Source organism: Acanthopagrus latus, chromosome 22 (genome assembly GCF_904848185.1).
Source record: "Acanthopagrus latus isolate v.2019 chromosome 22, fAcaLat1.1, whole genome shotgun sequence".
NCBI classification, from domain to species: Eukaryota; Metazoa; Chordata; class Actinopteri; order Spariformes; family Sparidae; genus Acanthopagrus; species Acanthopagrus latus.
Window position 1 is genome coordinate 16,314,661 of NC_051060.1, and position 15,826 is coordinate 16,330,486.

At 40.5% G+C, this 15,826-nt stretch overlaps 2 protein-coding genes across 4 annotated transcripts in view; one reads left to right on the forward strand and one right to left on the reverse strand.

Annotated features, from left to right (window-relative positions):
- LOC119012451 (protein EFR3 homolog B) overlaps positions 1 to 7,036 on the forward strand; it is a 32,620-nt gene extending 25,584 nt beyond the window's left edge. For both annotated transcript variants that reach the window (XM_037086297.1, XM_037086298.1), the window contains 15 exons: positions 796 to 931; positions 1,062 to 1,223; positions 1,419 to 1,530; positions 1,709 to 1,760; positions 1,934 to 2,106; positions 2,191 to 2,266; positions 2,351 to 2,512; positions 2,806 to 2,937; positions 3,030 to 3,097; positions 3,214 to 3,341; positions 3,793 to 3,884; positions 3,981 to 4,029; positions 4,214 to 4,320; positions 4,421 to 4,470; positions 4,675 to 7,036. In XM_037086297.1, coding sequence (XP_036942192.1) covers positions 796 to 931; positions 1,062 to 1,223; positions 1,419 to 1,530; positions 1,709 to 1,760; positions 1,934 to 2,106; positions 2,191 to 2,266; positions 2,351 to 2,512; positions 2,806 to 2,937; positions 3,030 to 3,097; positions 3,214 to 3,341; positions 3,793 to 3,884; positions 3,981 to 4,029; positions 4,214 to 4,320; positions 4,421 to 4,470; positions 4,675 to 4,780 — 1,605 coding nt within the window. In that variant the 3' untranslated portion in view covers positions 4,781 to 7,036. The remainder of the gene's footprint in view (positions 1 to 795; positions 932 to 1,061; positions 1,224 to 1,418; positions 1,531 to 1,708; positions 1,761 to 1,933; positions 2,107 to 2,190; positions 2,267 to 2,350; positions 2,513 to 2,805; positions 2,938 to 3,029; positions 3,098 to 3,213; positions 3,342 to 3,792; positions 3,885 to 3,980; positions 4,030 to 4,213; positions 4,321 to 4,420; positions 4,471 to 4,674) is intronic.
- Positions 7,037 to 8,037: 1,001 nt separating this feature from the next.
- Positions 8,038 to 14,577, reverse strand: LOC119012559 (pro-opiomelanocortin-like). 2 transcript variants are annotated; one of them, XM_037086507.1, is made up of 3 exons: positions 13,476 to 14,577; positions 10,111 to 10,281; positions 8,038 to 9,228 (listed from the first exon to the last, which is right to left on the reverse strand). In XM_037086507.1, the coding sequence occupies exons 2-3, from the start codon at positions 10,228 to 10,230 to the stop codon at positions 8,641 to 8,643; spliced, it is 708 nt and encodes a 235-aa protein (XP_036942402.1). In that variant the 5' UTR covers positions 10,231 to 10,281; positions 13,476 to 14,577; the 3' UTR covers positions 8,038 to 8,640. The 2 variants fall into 2 exon arrangements, with proteins under 2 accessions (XP_036942402.1, XP_036942401.1); XM_037086506.1 differs by having other exon boundaries at positions 10,111 to 10,237; positions 13,419 to 14,574.
- Positions 14,578 to 15,826: the final 1,249 nt, after the last annotated feature.

Genomic DNA, 15,826 nt, shown 5'->3' on the forward strand with positions numbered 1-15,826 from the left:
ATCAACTCTTCTCCTCATAAGGCATGAAAATACAAGTCAGCGATGTGCTTCATCTCCATAGCTTTCAGTTTTGCCGCCTGGTTGAATGACTCACTGCAATTTAGGAGTTTTCTACCATTTTCTATTATGGCTGTTTCATATGACGATGTATTGTCTGAGGAAAGAAAAGCTTTTGTTGTCTAGCATTATGCTCCATCATTTAATTACTCATGTCATTGTGTTGTAAAAGCTTGTAAGTGCACCAGGTTGGGGCACCGTCAGTCGGTACCACACTGGTTTTAATCCGTTAGATAGGCTACGTCATTTGCAACAAGCCTCCTCCACATGTGGCATGTGCCGCATGGCAAATTGCCGGCTAAAGTATTGAGAATGAGGGTTGTGTTTCTTCTTTATAAAACATAATACCAATGAAGAAAGCAGCTGTATTGTTAAGGATGAGAGCCACTGAAGTACAGTTTTCTGTACACTTTTTTCTGTTTACCCTTTTCATATTCAGGCATTGATATTTTCAGTTCAATTAGGAAAACAAGCTTTTAAATATAAGGACAGAAATAATCAAACGTGGTACAACAAATACCTGATACTTCTTGAGAATAGGCTATAATTCAAAATGTGATAAAACTTCTTTCCACATCATTTATATGAACTATTTGTTTAAGTTTCTGAAGAAGTGCTATATCGTGAAATGCATCTGGATATGAAATACATTTTATTTCTTTCTTCATCTTCCTACATTTTCTTTTCTTTTAGTTCACTTTCATTCACTCATTCATTCCTTATCTTCTTCTTCTGTAGTCCCAGCACTCTCACTTGGTAATTCAGCAGCTACTCGGTCATCTGGATGCTAACAGCAAGAATTCAGCCACAGTGCGAGCAGGGATAGTGGAAGTTCTGCTGGAGGCAGCCGCCATCGCTGCCAGTGGCTCTGTGGGTAAGAAGACTTACACAGTACACAAATACCCACACTCTGGTACCTGGTTGCACATAGTCAGTGGGATCAGCTACATGATACATAGGTTGTAAGTGTTCATTTTGAGATGGATTACTCTTTTGATTATCAGGCCCCACCGTGTTGGAGGTGTTTAACACCCTGCTGCGGCAGCTCCGCCTCAGCGTGGACTACGAGTTGACCGGATCCTATGACGGCAGCGTCAACATTGGCACCAAGATAATCAAAGCTCACGAGGAGAGGCAGCTGCAGGAGGCTGTCATCAGGACCATCGGTGAGTCTGTGGGCAGCGTGTCTGTGTGGGAGGCTTTGCAAGACAGACTCTTGGGCTGTCTGTGGTGCTTCAGTTTATCGCACATGTGCTTGTATATGTGTACATGTGTGAGTTTTGTACATGCCAGTATTTTTTCCCCCTTAGCTCCAAATTCGCCGTCATGCTCACCCCTCTTTCTGTCCCATTTTCTTTCAGGTTCATTTGCGAACACTCTACCAACATACCAGAGGTCAGAGGTCATGCTCTTCATTATGGGAAAGATCCCTGTCCCTGGGGTTCACCCAGCTCTGCCCTCCTCAGGATCTGGGTAAGCTCATCTCAAATCCCACAAACACATGGTCCCTTTGTATTGCTGCATGTTTGTATGTAATTATCTGTCTTGCTTATTCCAATACTCAGTGAGCAATACGTTCTTGGCAAATCTATGAAGACTGAATGTTGAATTGAAGGGTTTTTAATTTGTATCTTGATTTGGTTTCCTTCAGGCCTGAAGGTACCAGGATGATCCAGGTTATGTTACTGAAGTCCTTGGTCCAGGTATGTTTTATAAATTTGCATTACTATGAAATAAGAGTGTTAAACTATAAACCTGTGATTTTGTGCTCTGACTTGATATGTAGCTTGAATGCTATAAAGGCCAGAAGCCATCCATGAATTATCTTCATGTTTTGCAACATTATAAACCAAGTTTGTTACCATCAACCTCTCAGGTGACGGCAGGTTTCCAGACCACCAACATGCTGACAGCACTTCCCAGCTCTTTCCTGGAGCCGCTGCTGTCCTTCTCGCTGACAGAGGATCCAGAGATCCGGCTGCTGGTGCTCCAAATCCTTCTTAGTCTCATCGACAGGCACGACAACACGCCCAAGTTCTCCAACATAAGGTGTGTGTATTATAGGGCCTAATTCATAGTTAAATGTACTTTAGTGACAGTTCGTGTTAATGATTGTGTCTTCTTTCTGTGCAGCATCATCTCGGATATCTCTGTGCTCAAGCTCAAGGTTGACAAGTGTTCCAGACAGGACAACTTATTCATGAAAAAGGTTTGTTTTAAATATTTACACTCCTAAATCGATCTGTCTGTGTTTCTTCTGACTCATCATCCTCTGTGTTTATCCTCCTCGCAGCACGGCCAGCAGCTGTACAGACACATCTATTTAGGCTGCAAGGAGCAGAGCAGCGGTCGGCAGCACTACGAGACTCTCTTCGCTCTGCTGGGTCTTCTCAGCGTGGAGCTGGCCAACGAAGAGGTGGTGGTGGACCTCATTCGCCTGGCGCTCGCCTTGCAGGTACTGATGCACATAATGTGTGATATTTGCTTGTTTAGAAATAAATATGACATTGGCTTTTATTACTGCTAAAACAAAAACATCAGATAAAACCAGACAGACCTTTTTAAAGATGAGTCGTAAAACAAAAAATAAATGAGACATATAAATATAAAAAAGACAAGATTAAGACATAGGCACAGTCCAAGATTCATAAAACATTAAACAATTTAAGTTGTTTTAGAAGTTATGGTAAATTTGTGTGGTTGAGCTCCTCAGAGGTCACTGCTGATGTCTCTGTTTTTCCCCTGCAGGACCTGGCTCTGTCCACCGACGAGGCCATGCCTGTCTTTAACCGTTGTGCTGTTCACGCCCTCGCCGCAGCCTACCTCAACCTCATCTGCCAGCTCACCACCGTTCCAGCCTTCTGCCAGCACATTCATGAGGTCTGAGCCTTGTCCTCATGCAAATATCAGTGTCTGAATAACAATAACCTCTTCCATTGAATTGCCTTTTTTTCACTCCCCCTGCCCTTCAGGTGATTGAGGTGAGACAGAAAGAAAGTCCCTACCTTCTGCCTGAGGATGTCTTCATTGATAATCCCAAGTACGACCCAGCCACAAACACAAACCGTACCGACTTTCAGTTTGATCTCATCGTGTGCAGTTTTGCAGTAAACTTTCCTGTTTATGTATTTACACAATTCACCTCTTTGGTCCTAGGCTGCCCTCTTCACTGGAGAAGGTAGAAGGGGAAGTTTTGTTCCTTCAGTCGAAGATCACCGAGGTCCTCGGAGGTAGTGGTTATAATACAGACAGACTGGCTACGCCTTACATCCCCCAGTATACTGGTAAGGAGCTGAAACAATACATCTGTTGTGTTTTAATGTCACACTGAGTTCAAAAAGTCAGCTGTGGGAATGGGGAGGAATTCCCGCAGTGAGTGATGCGCTTGTTTCTCCAAGTGAATAATGATAACTAATGGAAATGTTTATTGACTTGGCAGCATGATACAACTTTGTCTGGATGCTTTATTGATTCCTGTGAAGAAACGCAGAGCTGAACCACTGCCTTGGAGCTAGTGGGGGATTTAGTCTTTGTTGGAGAGACACTCTATCAGCTCTGGGGCTTTAGCCAAAATCATTGAGTTGAAGGATGGTTCTTCTCTAACTTTGCCAACATTTTAGGTTGCCAGTTCACTTTTTTATTGAATTGACAGACCGTCATAATCTCTCTGCAGTTTGACACATTTTACAAGGGTTTTCTGTTTTAAAAAGAAAAACATCTGCACTCTGTTTCCAGATGAGGACCGTCTATCCAAGAGAAAGAGTATTGGGGAGACCATCTCGCTGCAGGTGGAGGTGGAGTCCCGAAACAGTCCCGAGAAAGAGGAGGTAATGTCATGGTGTTGAAGTCAAACATAGCCGCTATCAGGATGTTTAAAACCTCTCAAAATATTTAAAATTGTTATTTCTTGTTCTTTCCTGCAGAGGACACCGGCAGAGGAGATCACATTTGAAACCCTGAAAAACGCCATCGGTATGTTGCTCATGTATTAACTCAAGTGGTATACCATTAAAACCAATTTTGGGGCAATAAATTGTTGTGATTTTCCTTTCTTCTGCAAGGAAAAAAAAACTCAAACTAATGCTACATTGTTGAAATACAGCACTACAGCATCAGAGCATTACTGAAATTTAATACTGTTTGTGTCTCTCTCTAGTGGACAGCGTGGGTATGGAGGAGCAGGAGAGGGAACGCAGGAGACAAGTGGTGGAGAAGTTTCAGAAGGCCCCGTTCGAGGAGATAGCTGCCCACTGCGGTGCCAGGGTACAAAATAATATATGTTTATTTTATCCATGTTATTTTTTCATACACTTGCTGAAGTTTTGCACTGTTGTCTCATGCAATATTTTTTATCATCCCCCAGGCCACACTACTGCAGAGCAAACTCAATCAAATCTTTGAGATTACAATCAGGTAAGAAACCTTTTCAACATTTTCAATGTCAGTTTAAATGACTAAACAATTAATAGATTAAAAATAGCTGGCAGCTTGTTATTTTTCTAGCAATTAATTGTTGCAGTTCTAGATATTTAGAATAAAATGGTGTATGATAGTTCATTTTTGTGCGTGACACAAAACAACTGATGATGATGATGACTGTTTCCTCGTCCCATTCAGACCCCCGCCGAGCCCATCTGGAACCATCTCGTCAGGTTACGGCCAAAGCCAGAGTCGATCTGTCCCCATCTATGAGATGAAGTTTCCCGACCTTTGTGTGTACTAGAGCAGACGATCCACATAGAAGTTACATTTCACATTTGAAGACAGTAAAGTGAGTAAGGGGAGGGGGGATGGGATGGAACCAATCCTCACTGTAAAAGCATCTTGATGAGGAGGAAACCGCAGTTGCTTGAAGCCAACTAAAGAACAAGCCAGTTGAAAAAAACTTAGCTGACAGATGTTTTTTGCTGCCAAAACAAGCCGGCTAAAGTCAGTAAATGCAGCAGTAAAGCAAAGTTTAATTTCACTTAACGTTATCTTTACTTATGTCTGTTGAAACTCCACTGGCTGGACTTTCAAATTAGAAAATTGCCAAGAACTGTGCGGACCAACTGAGTAACAGAATGAAAGTTTATTTATTGGCTTTAGGATGATTGACTCGTTGCATGCCGTGTAACTGGACATTTTTTTATAGCACTGCTATTCCTTTGACCCTTACAGGGTGCCATACGACCCATGATCACAAAATTAGACTCGTCTTGCTTATTTCTCATGTCATTTCATGTTTTTGCTTGTTGATTTTACAACCAGAAAGAATTTATATCTATTAGACACATTTTAATTTACTTGTCAGTGTATTTTTTGTGTATGTTCAAATGAAACACGGATAGATTTATGAAGCTGCCCCCCCCCAATCTAATGTTACTCAGCTCTCAAACATCTTATTGTCGGTGTTCTTTTCGCCTTTTTAGTGTAAGCCAAAAGTGCTTTTTCTGTCTTGACTGGCTTTTATTTCCTGCTCCTGATTTTAGTTTTTGATGAAAGATAACCGTCTGATCTGTGTGCTGTCGCTTCCAAAGTGAGTGTGCCTTACAGGTGACTCAAGTTAAAACATACACAATGTAACACACACTGCGCCACAGTCACGTCCACACTAAACTAAACTGAAGTGTTTACTGTGATGTTTACCAGATCTAACACTAGAGGATAAATTAGGGATCTTTTATTTTTCTCCTTTCCATATAAATGTGTATATACAGAGAAATATATAAATCTTTAAGCTGATGTACAGAGTAGGGACGTTTGTGTTTGTATATATGCTGTATATTAACTTTAATTTTAGACTGCCACTGCACTGATTGTGTCCACAGATGAGGGAGGAAGCTACTTGTTGAAATCTTGCTTTCAAATCAGTAACAAAGCAACACATGGAATCAAAAAGGTGTATTGACAACAGCCCAGAGTAGAAAACCTGCGTCAGGCCAGTAGATAACAATCTTTGAAGAAAACTCCTTCAACTTCATTTTTTTTAAGCTACAGATTTTAGCACGGCAGTCATGACCTGTCCGCCTCCAGGTAGTGCATACTCATTCAGCAAGATTTAAATAAGTCTAAAAGCCATTTTTTTGTGTGCACATACACGCACACACACAGGTATGAAAACAAAGTATAATGGCAATAATTTGGCACTAGCCTGGCTAACGCGGCCCAACCGTTGGTAGCACATCCTTTCGTGTGTTTTAAAATCGTACCTTCTGTACCTTTGTACCGTCGTGGTGCTGTGATGGGTCAGTTTTGTGATGTTGTAAGAGACCGCCCCCCCCTTCCCTCTCCTGCGCTTCTGTGACTTAATGGCATCGGGCTTGAAATGTGTCGCAGCCATCTTGTTTAATGTAAACCACAAAGTCCGGTTTGTCCCTGATCGTCATGTGTTACAGTCTCATCATTTTTTTTTTTTTCAATGTAGTGTCCTCTGTATGTATATTTATGTCCCCACACGCCGGTGTATCTGATTGTCGACCTTTTTGTCAGTGCAGGTGTGTGAGTGAGTGTATTTGTCCATGCAGCAGCAGATGTGTGTCTTTTATTGTCATGACACAAGACCAAACTCTTCAAACACAGTTTACAGTTTTTTCGTCTAGTGTCTCTTCGCACCACGTTAGTGAGGAGCGAGCTATCTAAGAGCAATGTGCAGCTGTCTAAACCTTCCAGTGACACCATGTAAAATTGTCTTTTCAGCGACCTCGCAGGGCGCTGTAAATCTACCGGTGTGCTTGTCGTCATTGCATAGCGTAATGTAATATTAACTGACGGTAATCCAACCTTACTTTTGTCATTACATGTCTGGTTGATAGATCTGTTTACAATGTAGTGCTGTAGGTCAAATCTATTCATTCTGTGAACTTTGCACTTTAAAAACTGGATTACCTAGTGACAAAGGCAGCTTTTACTTGGAGAAAATGCCTTATGAGTGTCATACCTGACTTTGCATGCTAGTGATGTTGCTGTGTTGTACAATAAATTTGTCTGTAACCACAAACCGTCTGATTTGATTCTGTTGTTGATGATTGTGACAAAGAAGAATGTTGTTTTAATGTGATCGGCCTGAGACGCAGGAAGCAAGACATTTGACTGCAAACACGGAATACCAGGTAATGCTTAATATTCAGGTCCCTGTAGTAAAAACTAGCGAGTAACGAGGCCCTAATACGTTTTTATAATATGCTTATTAACATGATTAAGACTGTAAGTGTTGATTTCAGCAAAATAACCCAAACATGTTTTTATGGATTATAAGAGTTAAAGACCTGGAGAGGCTTGTTAACACTTCAGAGATGCTTATAAACATTAATGAAAGTGACTCAGGTGTTTATAACTGCATTGCACATTTGAGTTCATCTAACTTAGGTTGAACTTATACATACTTGATTATGCATTTGTTGATAAAGCGTGAATAAAGAAGTTATCAAAGTTAACAAGGAATTGTTCTCACCTTAGATCTGTTTGAAGGTAACTTCTAATCAATACATAATCAGGTATGTATTGATCTCAATAAAGCAACAGAAGATCTTAGTAAAGGTTTAACGTCACACTCAGAAAAGTGTTCGTAACGTTGTTATAAACAACATGAAGTTATAGTTTTAACTCCTGAGTGCAGTCTGTTTGGCACATAACCTTTCTGAAGATGTACACATGAATCAGTAACTTGAGGCTTACATGTTGATTTGAACTCTTACAAGGCCCATAAATCTGGTAACATTAAAAAGATTATCACTGATGAACAATAAATTCATAGTTTATTAAACTTAAGTTAATACTTTTTACTGTTAATATTCAGTGAAATGCTTTTGTAAATCATTTGTGAAACAATTGTAAAGGTTTATAAACTTCATATAATGTTGACTCCACTGTATTTATTTACCATTTACAAAGTATTATAAACATCAGCTGCAACTTTACAATAAACAATTGCTTATTAAATCGATTTGTTAATCATGAAATAACTATTAACTAGTTGATTAACCGTAAATTACAACAAAAATGTTACTGTCATTTTTATGTGCCTCCTGTATAAAAGATATCGGCAATCCTCTTCTGTCACAAGTAAAATGTCAATTATTGTTTTAGATTCTATGCTCTGCCGTTTTTCATTTAGTCCGGTCAGTCTGTGCTCATCAAATTAAATCAAATTCCCATTATTGTTTGCCAGAAAGATCTTTAATATTACATGAAAAAAAACAAAAAAACAATACCACTCTGTAAATAAACTGGACAGATTTTTTTTTTTTTTAAATACTCTCATTCACACCCACCTCCTGCCCTGGAATACCATTCTCTGTTTACATCCTTGTACAAAACATCTGGATCAATAATTTCATTTCCCACAAGAAAGAAATACTCCTAAGAAAGCTTTTCAAGTCAGGCCAAGAAGGCCAAGGCAGTGTGTGGGTGCATCATTGTTTCTATTCAACATAAAACCGCCTTGTTTCTTGTTTTTAGAGAAATGAGACAAAGCATTCGGTCCAGAAAAGACATTCAACAACATGCTAATGATAGTGACAAGTTTCTGTAATTTAAAATAAATGACCTGCAGGTACATGCAATGGCTATTAGACTCTCCTCCTCCTCCTCTCCATCCTCCATTCACGCCATCATCCTGTGCAGATCCTTGACTAAAATGTTCCTGAAGAGCTTGGCCAGCTGAATCAGAGGTTTCTCCTCCCACGGCTTCATAAATTTGCCGTTTCGTTTCGAGACAGGTGGGGTCCCCCATCTGAAGTGACTCATCTTATAGGTCCCGTCTTTTCTCTGCTGCGGGCTCAGCTGTACATGTGACTTAGAGCTGACCACTGCCCTCAGCAATCCCTGGTTTTGACTACTTTCCATGTTCAGGTCCTCCTTTGCCTCATCCTCGACACTGTTCAGCTGCCTGCGGGACTGAGGGAGGAAGCTGCCCTCAGACGAGCCGCCTCCCTCCAGAGAAGAAGCGAAAACCTTCACAGGCCGGCGTTTACGGCCAGGGGGCTTCCCCCAGCGGAAATGCTCCATTGAATAGGAGCGTCGGCGTTCGTTTTGAGCTTTCGTGTCGGACTCTGATATCTTGTTTTCAGGGTCCAGGGTGGTCTGGAGGATGCTGAGTAAGAGGTCATTGTCAGTGTCTGCCTTCAGGGCTGATGCACTGAGATTTGGTAATTCAGGCTCGATCCCAGACATGCAAAGGGGAATACAGTCCTGCGTTGAAGGAATCAGACACACAGAAAACACTTTGAAATGCACTTTTTATCTCTGAGACATTGGCAACATAGAAATAGGTTTGATACTGAGTTATAAGCCCAGTCGCTATGATAAAATGTCTTCATGTTGCTACATTTGTACTAAACATGTCACGTCACATTCACATGACAGGTTTATGATCAGACTTTCACATCTGGAGGTTACAGGGAACGGTGGTGGGGTTGAAGGTGAGAATGTTGCCAAGCCAGTGACCACCGTTCAAGACTGCGGTTCAACATTTGCAAGTGTGAAATCACAGTTTATTTGATAGGAGACCTTGAAAACAGGTATTTTCAGCCAAAACATGATGTTTTCCTAACCCTAACCAAGTGTGTTTTGTGCCTAAACCTAGCGAGAGCATAAGTGCTGTCACAAGATAAAATTTAAAGCTGAACGTAAATTAACATAAAGTTACATTACCAAGAAATGTTAAGTTTCAACGTATCTGTGTTTTGCAGAAATGTACACTGTCAACATTTATTCGGGGGATTGGGTTGGATTTATTGTAGCAGATACTCCCATGAGCTTGAAATATGCCAAACAACAAAGATTCTGATCATGAATATGCAGATGACACTCCAATTTACATATCTAATCAACTAAAAGACTTCTTGTCATTTCACAGCTATCCTGTCTAATAAAGCCATGAAAACAATAGAAAAAATGGGATGTGTAAATTAAAAAAGTCAGTATGTCTGTTTTGGCTGTATTGATTTTGACAATTTGTTATCAAACTGCACAAAATGAGTCCAACAGTGTTATAAGAGGAAAATATTAGACCAGTCGCCTACATTACCCATAGTGCAACTTAGCCAGTTCTGGAAACAGAGTCTGACCTACCAGTATCCTTCCCTTGTTGCTCAGGTTGTTGCAGATGGCGCTGTCCTTGCACTCAGATCCAAACCCGGGAACGCACACGTACGTCATCACCACCAGCAACAGCCAACATAGACGCGCCATCTTCAGCCTGGTGAGGAGGACAGAAACACCAAAGTGAGGCTGTGGGCTGAGCTGGAGCAGGGAAACCCTCTTTCTCTCTCTTCAAAACACAAGAGGCTTCAGTAACACCACTGTCCCAACAGGCTCAACTATTCACTTAATCATGCCTAACTGGGTGGAAATTGCCACTTTTGTGAAGTAAAAACAGAAGGTGTCTCCTGATCATTGCACTTGCATAATAGTTTCCTCCATTCCTTACATAACTTGGCCTGTTTGAACACTGTCTTTGAGATAAATGTTGGATTTGTAGCCGTGACTGGTCACGGTCAGTTTATCACAGTGGGCACAAAGCCATTAGTCAGCATTCCCCCCTTCCACCGAATATCATGAAGATTTTGACATGTGGCCTCATTTACCAGTGCCACATTAATCCTGATAATGCAATGAATTGTGGCGGTTAACTGTGAAAGCCATGTAAAATGTGTCGATGGAGCCTCTCCTGCAGGAGTTCACCTCCTGAGACAGACAGAATAGGCTAGAAATGCTTAAATAGATTAGTAGTTGATGAATTTTAAGATTTTTAAGAAAGCTCTTTTTTTTAAAAAAAACTTTATTGAAATATCATGCTTGAACATGAAAATTAGTCATCTAATTAAATATGCACTGATTAAATACATTTCCTTAACTGAAATCCAAATGCTGGACGAAGCACTTTCTCTTTATATCATTCCATAAATCAGTCGAGCCTTAAAAAAAACACATTTTCATCATATTTTTTGTAATCTAATGTTATCTAAATCTGGATACCATATGTGAACAAATCTCTCTTTAAAAACCTTTGAGTGTTTGATTTATGTAGGTGCAGCTTCAAAGAATCATCCTTTAAAGCTGATATCTAAAACTTTCAGCTCATAGATATCACTGTGATCGTTCCCCAGTTGATGACACACACGGAAGCAACAAAATGGACCTTTCTGGAGAAAGATAGCTGATCGCCACTGTCTCATCACCAGATTGTCAAATACTGATGCCAGAATTTAGAAAGGGGCACCTACACTACATCTCAATTTGCCAGGAAATGTGAAATGTGTCCCGATACGTAATACGTCAAGTGCAGTATGCCAGGGATGTCCAACAGGCATGCATTATTGGCTGTTCTGCAGGTCTGGGCCTTTATATATTTTTTTCATTCTTTTATGATCTTTATCGTCAGTATTTACCGCTTCAGTAGTTTTCATTGTTAGTGGCGGGGTCCGCCATCCCTACGCTAGATGAATTGTTTCCTTCACAAACACAAAAACATAAAACATGCCCGCAGTCATGCCATCTAATGTCCTTAATGTTTGACATAGCCATATTTCTAAATCTGTACCGTAACCTCATTAATACTGTAAATACTGAAATCCTCCTTTTTGATTTCTTCTCCAAAACAACATAAGTGCCCCTTTAATTTCCAGATAAATGTTTTCACCGTGGTGAGAGAGAGGAGGCGTTTGCCTAGTGACGCGTCAAGAGGGAAGCCTTTCAGTGCTGTCATCTACTGAGAGAATTTACTTGTTCCTCGTCACTAAAGGATGATTACTACTAAATGTGTGAGACCTGTATGAATGCAGCCTCATTGTATGTGCATTGATCTGTCCTCGAACTGGCACAAAGCACACATTTGCTGCCTACTTAAGGCACAAAGCGACCTTAAGTGAATTCGCCTCACTGACGTTTTGATTCTTAGCGGCAGATCTCTCTATTAAGAGGAAATTCTAAGCCTTTTCACAGAAGCAGTGAGTATAACTATATTGATAATGTCATCATTGTTTTGTGCCCTTGAACAGCTGTGAGGGGTCCATAAATTAGTTGTGCTCTATACTGCACTGATTTGATTATGCCCAGGCCCCGGGGGGCCTTTGACTTGACTTGAAACAACCTCCAGCCCACCATCTCGACTTGGCTACAATTTCAAGTTAATGCGTATGCGTACCTTCCCTGCTCAAGGTGCAGTCATGACACCTAACCTGTGAGTCAGATCCACCCATTTACAGAAGGTTGATAGTGGTAACCAGCCAACCAAACAAACAAAAAAAAAAAAGAATGCCATCAGTGCAATCTGTTCCTGTTTACTGCGCAACCAATCTCACGTTGTTTTAATAAAGAACTAATTCAATTATGTTTGTTTTGCACGCAGCAGCTCACAGCGGCTCTTTGTCTTGTTTTGTAACTGCCCTGCGAAGAATTTAAATGATACACTGGCATATTTGTGTTTTTCTGTTGCAGCTCAAAAAAACAAAAAAGCAAAAAAACTCACTGCAGAAATGTAATTATAAAGTCATCTTAACACATGACTCATAGTTTCAGGTCATTATCCGCATATAAAAACATGATTATGAGTACCATACTCTGTTTGTACCCAAAGACAGTTTGTTTATTTTGTTTGTTGAATCATTAAAAAAAAAAAAATCAACCAGCGAATATCTTTCCCTTCTGATCCAAATGTACTCCCCCACAAAACTACATACTGCACCTTTAAATCTGCAGGGAGTTTATTTAATGGAGAGAAAAAAAAATGTAACTAAACTCCAGGAAAGTTAACGTTTTAGCAGTCCGGTGGTCGTCTCACTCCTAGTACCACAAATATGAATCATCTCGGCACATTCAGTGTCTAACGGGAGATGAGTTTATGTTCCTTCCTTCTTTTGTCGGCAAATTAAATCTTGTTTCTCCCTTCCTCCTCTGTTATTCCGAGGAGTGACTCCTTGGTGGGCCATCGTCTTTGCAACCCTGGCAGAGACTCGTCTACACTCTTCCTACAGTATGAGTCACTCAGCTGAGCCCTGCTCTCCACGGACGTAATCTGATGAAAGAAGCCCGAGAGCTGCAATCACAATAGCAATCAAACCATATGTGTTAATGGTGTATGGAATTATTTTAGAGGGTATGTATGTGAGACAAGTGTTTGGAGGTGTTTATATTAGCAATGTGCATATATCTTCAAAATGCTGGGGTGAAGCGTACGGAATATATGACTAACTTGTAAATTACAGAGCAAATGTAGCCAGAAAACATCAGAGAATCCAACATCAATCAGCCGATAAGTTGGTAAATCAGTGCAGTGGTGCTCATGCATTCAGAAGAAAAAACAAGAAGCTGACAACCATCAGGCACACTTGATCCAAAAAAAGTCTACAAAACAGTTTTTTGTCTTTTTTTTTTTTTACCTTTTCTAAACGCTTTCTTTTCCTCCCCTCTTGTTTTCTCTCCCTCTGTCTGTCCACAGATCTTCCAGAGTGGCGACTCCTCACTGTGATCCCTCTCCCTCCTCTTCTGCTTTCCTCTCTGCTCTGTGGTGAAGCGCTCGGTATGAGAGGGTTTAGCTGTTGCCTCCTCAGAGGAGGAAAGCTCTTTTTATAGACGCACGAGGTGCGGGGCTCCGAGTCTCGAGGCCTGAGGGGTGTGCTTAAGGTGAGGGGGTCTCCTGCTCCTCTCTGGATGGGGAGGTGTGTGTGTGTGTGTGTGTTTGTATATGTGTGTTTGTTTGTGTGTATGGTCGGTGTAAAAGGCCACCCACGCGCTTTTTTTTTTTTTAATCAATGGTGTGGCTCACGTCAGAGGACAACAGGTGAAGCATTAGCGGAGCGGTTGTTAATTTAGCCTCCCTATCTTCTTCCTTCTGCTTCTGCCTCTGGCGTCCTTCAATTGTCCTTGCCGAGCAATTATCGGCACGTTTGCAGGTCTCTTGGACAAATTTCTCGAATGGATGTTCGCATCATTGTATAGCGATGGCAACAGACTGTGCCTCATTACTGGACTATTGTCAATCACAGCTCTTAAATCCCCCCAAAAAGGTCAGCCCTAATCTCTGAGAGTGCCTCGCGTGAAGTGTGCTAATCAATTTGACTGATTGGTTGGTTTTTCTGCCATTCTGCTTTACAAGGTGTGCATGCAACCCTGTGTGGAAACTTCATTAGGAAGACCTGAGTCACCGGTTGGGTGTCATGAATGGAGAAGACGCGCGCACACACAAACACACACACACACATACTGAGTGCTTGGTGAGAGGAAAGGCTTTTCTGTTGAAAAGAAAATCACGTTCTTTTTGTTTCACCTCTTAAACACCGGTACCGCACACACTTAGCTTCCTTTTTCTGTTTGCCACAAGTGTATAGATTCAAAGAGCAACACAGAGGGACGTCCCACACAGAAGAATAGGAGTTTAATGGAGTGCACGTGGTAACTCCCGCCTGCTGTAAAAGACACTGATTAATCTGTTTTCCTCTCATAGTACTCAGCAGCATCCAAAAAGTGTGCATCCAACCTGCCTTCACGAAGTCTTAAAGGAGCATGAAGCAAGAATTAAACGCAGTAACATGTTCAAAATGGCAACCGGTACCTGTTTACTTCAAGTGCAAAGCCGCACCGTTACCATGTACAGTAATCTAGTGATCTTGTGACAGAAATGTATAAATAAACAGAAGGAAAAACACAAAGTGTGACTCATGCTGTGATTCATTTTAAATTAACCGCCTCTGTTCAATGAACTGATCTACCTCTGTTGCTTAAACATAGCATATTTTCATCACCTTATCATGTGTTATACATTTCAATCAAATGTATCTGTGTGTTTTTCCATGTGAGAGACAATCACGTGCCTGCAGGCTGTGGACACAACAGAGACGATCTATTACTCCACGTGACATGAAGAAGAAAAAAAACCAAACATTTGTGAAATACAAGCAATGTTTAATAACAGCACATAACCAGGGCTGGATTATCTGTATGAATGATTTTGGGCAAACTTTGCTCCCCCCCCCCCCCCCCATATCCACATCAAAATGTCTTAATTACAACATGATTATTATCATACTCATGATTACAATTTAGTACAGTTTATGTATATTTTTTATATTTCAGTAGTCATACACAATTGGTAATTCATATAAGAAAAGTATAGCTAACGTTGTGTATGTTCAAAAATTTAGAAATAAATGTATAAACATTGAAATAAACTTTTTTTTAATTACTTCAAAGTAGAGTACGTATTTAAACAGATACGTTAAACATTGTTGGGTACAGTAGTTATTTTCACCTCTTGTCTGGGCAATAACACCCAATAATACCTCTGATGTTTTCTCACATTTCTGTTTGTTTGTTGGTTGGTTTGCAGGCGAGATTACATAAAAAAAACTATTGAATAGATTTTCTCACTTTCTGTGACATTGCTAGATGTAAATTCAAATCTGAATCTTGGGAATTTCAATTTATTCTCTGATGCACTCGACAGGTACGCACTCTAATGAGCGCCATTCTGTTTTGATTATTTGATGAGGAGGGTGCTCAGTTTTTTACATTTCTAACACATAAAAAAAAAAAAAATGTTAGACAATACAATACAATACAATACAATACACACTCACTACACAGCAAAACACCAGCAACAAAACATCAAGATTTTACAAGATTTGTGTGAACCAATGATTTCATCTTAAATGTCTAAATCTGTGAAACTGCAGCACTCTCTTATACAACTTGGTCTGTGTTCCTGAAATGTCTAACTTGATCACTGAATTGCCGAGGATCGGTGCTTTATTACAAAGTCACCTCTGCCCTTCATTCTAATTGTCCTCCC

Coding starts and splice junctions, on each gene's coding strand:
- LOC119012559 (XM_037086507.1), bottom strand. CDS start 10,230: ATGGCGCGTCTATGTTGGCTGTTGCTGGTGGTGATGACGTACGTGTGC. Junction 9,229..10,110: donor GCAACAAGGGAAGGATACTG/GTAGGTCAGACT, acceptor CCTTCAACGCAG/GACTGTATTCCCCTTTGCAT.